The 9,406-nt window shown below is 43.0% G+C and overlaps 1 protein-coding gene across 1 annotated transcript; it reads right to left on the bottom strand.

The window, feature by feature from the left end:
* Positions 1–231: 231 nt before the first annotated feature.
* On the bottom strand, positions 232–6,355 carry angptl4 (angiopoietin-like 4). The gene is made up of 7 exons (XM_044042891.1): positions 5,706–6,355; positions 4,815–4,925; positions 4,607–4,700; positions 2,332–2,445; positions 2,108–2,203; positions 1,667–1,951; positions 232–1,563 (listed from the first exon to the last, which is right to left on the bottom strand). Exons 1-7 carry the CDS (start codon positions 6,231–6,233, stop codon positions 1,379–1,381), a joined length of 1,413 nt encoding a protein of 470 aa, XP_043898826.1. The 5' UTR covers positions 6,234–6,355; the 3' UTR covers positions 232–1,378.
* Positions 6,356–9,406: the final 3,051 nt, after the last annotated feature.

The following is a 9,406-nucleotide window of genomic DNA, read 5'->3' as shown; positions in this document are numbered from 1 at the left end:
TGAAATTGAGTCGGTTCCAACAGAAAATCTCTGCTTTGGGAGACATGTTTTGTTAGGTTTACAGTATAAAGTTAACATGTAAACATGGGAAGTTTGCCAGTTTTGCATTTCTGTCTAATTGCATTTAATAATGCCTATCCACTTATATTGACTGTAGATAGGGTTTGTTTCTATGAATTTGTTTTGTGTGTTTGTTTTTAGGTAACACATAATAACAGACAAATACAGATAATCATTTAAATCAGTTTTATTGGCTCATTTTGGCCTTTAGATTGGCATTTTCTCTTAAAAAAACAATTTAAAATCTGTTAAACACATCACAGACAATATAAATTACTAACAGACAGCACCAGAAATATATATCTTGTCTCTTTACATCATTTAAATAAGAAAAGGGGACCTCTACAGTAACAAAACTCTCTAGTGACAAAACATTTAATGTCACCACAGATCAGTAACAGTTGCTTTTCTGATAAGACAAACGACGTTTCTTCATACCTTATATACAAAACTGTCTCTCATTTTACAAGTAGTCAATATGACTTTACATCTTCTTAATCTCCACAGAATATTTTTAGACGGTGAAGAATATGCTTAATTTGATTCAAATTTGCAGGCAGAATAATGTACTGTATGTTGTACAAAAGGCTGGAATGGTTTTCAGTGCCCCACCACAAACCGCTTTTAACATCAGTCGTAACAGTTTCTGCAGCATAATCTTAGCTTAAAGTGCTTAGCTTTAAGACCTAAACATGATGCTTTCAAAGACTAATATCATAATCATGTGGTAAATGACTTTTTGTTTTAGTTAAGTCACCGTTTGGTCCACACCATTGGTTTCAAAGGGCTAATTTAATCAGCCTGCGTTTCACTCCACAAAATAAGTTGTTTGAGCTGACAGGGTTTTTTTTTTTTTTTTTACGCCCTACAAAACCACAGTCTCAACAGCAGTCCACGTGCTGCAATTCTGCAGACGAGTCTTGACTTGATAGAAATGTTTTGTGGCTCACAGCACAGTAGACAGGCCTGGACTTGGCCTGACCTGGGGCTCCTGCTGCATGCCAACAAATGGTATCGACAACATCAGTACAAAATGTGACAAAGAAAAGAATTAATCCCACTGCATGTTTTTGTTTTTTTCCATTTGTGGCTTTTGGTGCAGGGAAGGAAATTATTTGTCTCTCAAAGAATGAACCTCATTTAGTGTGAGTTCTCTTTGAGGGCCTTGGATCTGGTGTTTTTCTCACAGGGAGAGACAACCTCTATTTAATTAATTCAGCACCAAGAAAAGAAAAAAAATAGACCAAATGCTAATTCCTTCCTCCCCCCCCACCACCTTTCTTTGTTTCAACAATTTCTCTGTCTTTTTTTCTATTCTTTATGACTTGTTCACGATCACAGCCGGGGCGATCATCATCATGCTGGACTTGAGAGGATAGTAGCGGCCTCTCCAGGTCTTCCAGAAGATCCCCTGCTTCCTCTGATGCCGCTGCTTGGGAGGAGGACTCTGGAAGTATCTGCCATTTAGGTTGGAGCGACCGCAGTTACTGAACCACCAACCACCTACAAAGATAAAGAATAAAATCAGGTTAGATGTTGAATTTAAGTTCATGTTAAAACAAACAAACACCAGTGTTTCTTTTTGTGATTGTCATTTACAACTTACCAGAAAGGTGCTTGGCACAGTTGGTGTAAGTTTTCTGGTCATTGTCTTGGTCACTTGTGGAGAATGGCAGGCCGGAGGCGGCGTCAGTCCCAAGAGAACTCTGCAACATTCCGAAGGTGCCAACTTTCGGAATCTGGAGCGAGTACTTGGTTTCTTCTCCACCCAAATGGAAAGGGAGATGGACTGATGCTAAGTCATCCACCCAGTCGGACAGCTTGATGTTGAGGATGTAGCCGCCATCTTTGGCAATGGAGTGGATCTTTTCAAGTCCCAACCAGAACTCTCCTGGAGAAGCAGACAGAGGGGTGATGGTGAGAAAACTGATGGACTCCACTGATGGAGCAGCAGTAAATACCGTCAAGTCGTGTGAACTAATCTGGTCTTGGCCACGCCAGCTAGCACCTGGACAGGATCAATGCTGAAGTTAGCGGAAGCACTTACCATTTAGACTGCCAAAGCCTTTCTCATAGGCCTGCCATTGCTGGTCAAAATCCACTGAGCCATCTTGGCGCCTTTGGATGACTGTCCATCCACCTTCTGGATAGAAATACAAAGAGGGCTTAATTAGAAAATATTGTATTAATAAAATTGTATATATCTAATAACATTTTGGCTAACCTTAAAAAAAGGCAAATCAAAAGACAAAGAAGTTTAACTCCACCTACCAGCTGTCATCTCGCAGAAAACTTTAAAGGGTTCTGCATTGATTGGCTGGATGGTGTAGACCCCGCTCCTGGTCTCTCCTCTGAGGAACAGCTCATGACAGTCTGATGCCACCTCTACAAAGGAACACAGAGAAAAACATAACAACGTTAAAAGAAACAGCTTTCACAGTATCACCACTGCACAGCCGCACAGTCTAAACAGCCTGATTACTCTTACCCAAGCAATGCTGACTATGCTATTTATACGCGACACATTTACACATGTTTTTCTTCAGCTTTACTCCCTTGAACTTTGTACTGTTGCTGTTGGGGACATTAAAAAAACACTTGTGGCAGATTTCTCGGCTGCACGGGAGCCAGGTGTTTGCAAATAAGACTGTCACTACAAGTGAGCTTATCGGTGAAACAGGAGATACAAGTGTGTGCATGATGGAGCCTTTGACCTAACCCTAACAAGGGAGTGAGAGCTTCTTTCTTGGTTATAAACATGACCCTTGTCCCAGTTCCCAAGCAGGCTTCCCTTTTTACAGCTGCTCCATCCTCCAGTCTATTGAGTTACACGTTACCCATACTACAATCCCCCACCCCCTTGACTAGTCACACGTCCCTCACGTGCACAGCAGCCGCTCAGTGATGCAGGAATGCATGGCTGGTGCATGCACAGGGAGTGATCAGAGTGTGGTGGGGAGGATAGGGGCTGCTGCTATAAAAGGGAAATTGAAAACAGCGGGAATACGAGGCAGGGGTCTCCTGAGCCAGCTGAAGCTGTCATGTGGCTAATGTGGCTCATGACTGATAGCACCCTTCCAGTAATCCTCTCACATCATGGATGGCATTGTCACGTGACACTCATTCATTAAAGTTAATTTTCCTCTTTCAGTGTGATTATCTCTCCAAGAGGCATGAACTTGTGGTGACCAGTTGTCGTTGTCATCTGCCTCGGGGGTTATGAGTTCTCCTGAACTTTGGCACACTAATTATTCATTACAACGGAGGAGGAGATGGAGGTGGAGGTACGGAGCTGGTGTGCAGGGATGGGGGAGGAGAGGAGAGGATGACTGAGGTGGAGGAGGGGGATGTCTGACTCCCTGACAGATCTAGGGGAAAGGTTGCTCATTCTTGAGGAATCCACAAATGTTTGTTTTGCACAAAGAGTTTGGATGTCTGAAAGAAGAGGGCGGGGGTCTTCAAAACAGTGAAAGATATCTGTACAAAGGTCACAGATAAATTTAGACCACCTTCCCCTGTTCCCTGTTGTTTTTCTGGCTCAGGTACAAGGCCAGTAATCTGAGGAACCTTGCATGCTAGATTTTTACAAAGCCTTCCTTTGCCAGGCTTCCCTCTCCGCCATACAACTGATCAGTGTGAGAAATCCCACTGAGCTGAGTGACCCTGACTGAACACTCTCAGACACGGGTGAACTTTCCCCCAGTTGAAAACACGCCAGTGAAACTTGTTTCTTTTGTCCTCATTCCTGAAATCCTGCTGATGTCAGAGCTCTGAGGTGTTACTGTGGGCTTCACTGGCTGACCGAACTCAACTGCTGCCTCAGCCGGGTTCACCTTTCACCTACTTCTCATCTGTGGCTATTGGAAACGGGGATGCAAGCTCATGTGTACTCTGATTCATTACTACAATGGGACTTATACAATATGTAGAGGTTTCTGCTTGTCTTCCTCAATCTCTGCTATCATCCACCTCATCCTCTGTGAAGACTTCACAGAGACAAACACTGGTGACTCTGCTCGTCTATCCAGTCTGGATGAAAACGGTCATTATGACCAGATGTGGTCACAGTTCAGCTCAGATGGGAGTAGCAGCAGCAGCTTGTCGGGGGCATTATTCACTACCTCATACAATTACTGTACACCACAGTGAGAGAGGCATTGACAAAGGGAGATTGCTTTAATATCTCAATAGGCATCTTGAAATAAAGGTGTTAAGTTTGTGTGTCATCTTTTGTTGGCCTGATTCAATTTGTCCTCAGTTATTTTTTTGACTCCCCATGTCTTATTTCTTCTGACTAATGTCATTGGGTTTTAAAAGCTTCACTCCCTGTGCAGTAAGGCCACCAGATGATATGGGGAGCATCTCCCTGGCGTCAAGCTGAGCTCAGGCGCGAGCCAACACAATGATTTGATCCCTTGACTTTAATTGCCATTGATTTAAGCTTCTTTGAGGCCTCGACGAACAGATGGTGCGCCACATTTGGCGTCGCATTTTGTGCAGAGGACTTAGGACAGTGTCAGGAGGGGATTTCAGACGCTTTACTTACCAACTGGTGAGTCGCCCTGTTCCACGATGCCACTCTGCTCGGAGTCGCCTGTGCTGCTGCTGCGCAGTGACGGTCTCTGTCGTGACAGCTGGATCTGAGGGGAACAAAAGAGTTAGGAATCATTGACGAAATGAATGAACTTGGTGTGATTATAAGACAAATAGTTTGCGGTCGTTTTCATGTTGTAACCACTGTCGTGCTTGCTCACCTGACTCTGCAGGGTCCTAATGCGCACATTCTGCTTATCAAGCTTCTCCTGCTGGAGTCGGATCCTCTCCATCAGATCATCGATGCGTCTGTTCTGAGCCTCCAGCATCAGCTAGTCAAAACACACGCAAAAGAACAACATTTTTTAGTGTTTTACCAACTTGAATCCACTCTGTGCCATGTGCGTAAAACGCGACCATGGCGCAGAAAAGAAGATCCAGAATCAACACAACAGTTTGACCACATGCTGGGTCCCATTGAGAGGCCACATTAACGTCCTTCAATTACGAGCCCTTGTCCTCTCCAGCTGGCTGAGCTGTAGTTACGTAACTCGTTCACAGCGCGGGATTTTTCATCCCTCTCACATGCGGCTTTGTAAAGACAGAGCTGCAAAAAAGCCACATCTCTCGTGTCTTCGCTTCTCTCTCTGTGTGTGTGTGTGTGTGTGCATCCTGTGGCTAAACAGTCTGTAGGCTGTAAAATGGGACGTATGATGTCTTCACACATTGTTGTAGCCGGTGCGCGTATATTCTTTTGTCTGACAGCATTTACTGCGTTCCTGCCTGCTCGGCACGTACTGCATGGTGGTCCTGCATACAGAGCAGGCTTCTTCACCAACCCCCCTCCACTCCAATACGCCCACCACTCATAGCTTTCCCCCTGAACATCATATAAAAGCCTCACTTAAATAATAGCCCTTCCTCTCCATGCAAACTGTACTGCACTAAGTTAAAGAGACCCCTTAAACAACTGTAGAAGTGCAACAATATTATAAATATATATAAAAGGAAGAATTCATGTAGCCCCAGACTAGCCAGTGTTTAACAAAATCATGCCTTTTAAATGACCATCATCAATCACCAACCAAACATAGAAATGCTTCTTTTCTCACCTGGATGTTGCGGGCATCACTCTTGTTCTTGGCACCAGTGTTGGAGTCAGACTGCACCGTCTCTCCCTGCAGCATGCTGTCAACCTTCTCCTCCAGCCGGCTCATCCTCTCATTCATTATCTTCCTCTCCTGCTGCATCTCCTCTGCTTTCTCCCTCAGCTCGGCCGTGACATTCAGCAGCTGCCCCTCTCTGTCCTCCAGTCCCTGGACCTGGACCTTCAGTGCATCCCCTTCTACTCGCAGTCTCTGTCCCTCCTTTCCCAGCTCAGTCACTGTGCGATTGAATACCTTCAGCTTGGTGGAGATGTCCCTCATCTGGACCTTGGTTTTGTCGACATGCTCCTTCAGCCCCTGGCCCAGCTGCAGCAGGCCATGGGCAATGACATTGACATCATCCCACGCTGCGTACTGTACTCGTTTCTCCTTGGCGGCACCACTAGTGGGTGATCCAACTTTCTTCTGCAAAGGGAAACCTGTGGCCATGAGCAGTACCAGGCTGAGAGTCAGAGTTGCCAATGTTGTCTTCATTTTTCCTCTTATTCTAAATGTAACTTCTTGCTTTTCGAATGAGTGTGCTCTTGCTGCAGAAGTCTTCAGTGTCCTGCTTGGATTGGATGAGTTGAGAGATCAGGCTTCTGTCTGAACAACCACAGCACCAGGATTATATAGTTTCACAGCCCTCAGCTCTGAGCGGCCTGCCATTGGCTGTCAGGAGCGAGGGAGGGGTGCAGTTAATCTCAGGTTTCTGTCCCTCCTCCACCTCTCTGTTAACTATTCATGACAGAGGCAGAGGAGGGACATGATATAACAAAAAGACTTTCATCTCTGCAATGTGGGAGAAGAAGACTTTATCTAGCAGAGGAAACAATCTATGTCCCCGCCAGTGGAACCATTGCCCTATTGAGAAGTATTGTGGACTTAACATTAAGTGTTGTATGTGTAGCATTACTGAATACCTGGGCAAATCCCTTTATCAGCTCAAGAACATCCTGAAATGAGTTCATAATGACATCAAGACCCAAATTACACCCAAATAATAGCCAGTGTGTCTGTTTGGTCCATTCAAAGTCCAAAATAGGGCTGGAGATTTAGAAACATTAGATGACTATGACGTGGATGACTGAGAACCTCCACAGACATCAGTTATTGTAAATCAGCTGAAGTTTGAAGTTCAAAAATACATTTCTTTCAACAAAACTGAAAGCAAAAGAGGCAACTGCAGAAGAAGAAGTCTGGATTCATACTAATGCTGGTGAAAGATGGAGCCCAGACCTTAAGTGAATGAGTCACTATTTTTGGGGAAAACCAGAGCCCTGTTCCTCATTTCAGAAGTTCATAAACCCTGTTCCTTGTCCCGTAACATTGCACCATTGTTTCAAAGGTTCTCTCTGTTCTACTGTATTATCTCTCACGGAATTGTCTCTTTTAAGGATCACCTCCAGTCTCTTTTATTAAGTTATTTTAATATCGTTCAAAATTGCTTTATTAAGGAATTTGTGCATTTAATCTTTTACAGTTTCCTCACAAGAGTGATATAGAATTCATGCACAAACAACTGATTCTTCGATCTTCACCGCACACAGATTCAAGTTCAGTTGTAAAACGATTTAGCTTGAAAAACAAACACAATACGCAATTATGAATATTAACACAGGCACTAAGCCACGTCATAAATGTGTCCATGATGATACAAAGACTGACATTAAAAGATGTTCCTTTGCACTTCACTGAATAAATCATTTTCCTCAGATAGTAGACCTAAATGAGGTGATAGATGAAATAAGATTCTTCAGGTATTGAGGCGGAGTACTCAGGTTTCCTAATGATGTCCTCCCACTTACCACAAGCAATGAATGAAGTCACGTCATTTAGAGGAACGTAGCACTCATTTGGCCTGAGGTGCTCCTCAGCAAACCTCTGTTCTGTAAAGACTGTGAGAATTGGGGGAAAGTTCACGACACAGAGAATGCCAGCATCATGGGCCATGAGTTCTTTCTTTCATTTTTTTTTTACAGAGTCTGACGGGAGATTGGAGGCAGTACGTGATCCAGGGCCAGAGCCCAAAGAAGGAGCTGCTTTAACCCTCGCCTCACCACAGCCCAGACTGAAGTAGGTGAAAGGTAACTGGGAGAATGCTGAGTGCTGACAGTGCTTGAGAGGAAAATCTTAGCTGACACTTATGTATCTGGAATGCACTAAAATGCATTATTCCTCCTCAAAGACATCACAGGGTTTTTTGTTTTTTTTTTACACATGAGTAACCAAAGGCTGTATTTTATTAGTCAATACTGAACAATACCAAACAATAAGATCTCTCAGGTCAATGGAGATTTGCATTTGTTTATTCAAATTGCAAGGCCTGTGGTGATGATTTGTGATGTTCATCACTATATTTCACTCTCTGTCTTCAGTGATCTCTTGTTTTTGTTTTTTTATCCAGAAGTTTGACAAAAGTGTCCATGTAGAGCAGGTCTAAACAGGAAAATGGCGAATCAAAAAAAGACTCCCAACAATAATGGCTGAACCCAATGATTGTCTGTTACATGTTCGGCATGACTGTACAAGCATACACGTTATTTTTTGGCATTCTTCTGGGATGTTACAAGGGTGTGAGCAGGATGAGAAGGAAGTATGTGAAGGATGAACTCCAGCTCTTCATTTTTCTTGGCCTCGGTGGCTGATGTCTTTGTTATTTCAGGCAACACATTAATTTATACTTTATTTAAAGGAACGTGGATAATGTTCCTCCGGTGTTCAGTTCAGTAAGAAAACATGGCTAAATGCGGTGGTTCTGATTAATTACATCCGTGTGTGTGCGATCATGTGGAGCTGGTTATTAAGGAACTTAATGAAAAGCAATGTAGTGAATGTTGGTGTGAAAAATGGTCTGACATTGATTGGCAAAACAAGTTGTCATATGACTCCTTTTAGATAGGATTGTACATTAAATAATTTATCAATATACAGTATCCACAAATTCAAATGATTGTGATTTCATCAGCAGGGAAAGTGCAAGTACTACAGTGTATTATCAATACAAGTCCAGCTTTAAATAAATAATTACTAGCAGAAATTAAGTGCAGTTTCAAAATGATGCTAATAATCATATAGTATAATGTTTTTATAGATTATAGACATTTGAATTATCCAATACTGCCTGGAAGCTAATTACATTACAATCTTCCATCTTTGACACATTAGTATATTGTTTCAGCTTGTAATTGAGACTAGTAATGAACAAATACATCATTATTGTACTCATGTACAGTGTTTGAGTAAATACTTACTTTTCACAACTGGATTTACAGTATTTACTTTATTTTTCTTTGTTCAGTTTCTGCCATAATGTTTAAGGCCCGCAGGAATGATTCTCCTCTCTGTCCTCTCTGTCATTTGCAGTTGCATGTAACCGATCATCACCAGTTTTCTCTGCCACAGCTGCTCATTCAATTTCCCAAAATGTCCGCTCCCATCTTTGTAGCCGGCATGGTAACCCTTCACCCAGTTTCCAAACACAGAACATCTGTAAATCCCAGCACCGCCCCCAGACACCGTCATGTACGAGAGAGGGTGGAAACAGAGAGAGAGAGAGAGAGAGAAAAAAAGCAGGTGCTGGATCCAGTAGCACAGTTAAACCTCTGGTTCCCATGTATAAACTGAGGTCTGTGATCTTCTATTTGATAGTTTTTTACAGATTTGTT

Source organism: Solea senegalensis, linkage group LG1 (assembly GCF_019176455.1).
Source record: "Solea senegalensis isolate Sse05_10M linkage group LG1, IFAPA_SoseM_1, whole genome shotgun sequence".
Taxonomy (NCBI): domain Eukaryota; kingdom Metazoa; phylum Chordata; class Actinopteri; order Pleuronectiformes; family Soleidae; genus Solea; species Solea senegalensis.
The sequence above is the reverse complement of the archived record's forward strand: the minus strand, read 5'-3'. Positions and strand labels throughout refer to the sequence as shown.

Coding starts and splice junctions, on each gene's coding strand:
- angptl4 (XM_044042891.1), bottom strand. CDS start 6,233: ATGAAGACAACATTGGCAACTCTGACTCTCAGCCTGGTACTGCTCATG. Junction 4,926..5,705: donor GTGATGCCCGCAACATCCAG/GTGAGAAAAGAA, acceptor TGTTTTGACTAG/CTGATGCTGGAGGCTCAGAA. Junction 1,952..2,107: donor AGGCTTTGGCAGTCTAAATG/GTAAGTGCTTCC, acceptor CTGCTTCTCCAG/GAGAGTTCTGGTTGGGACTT.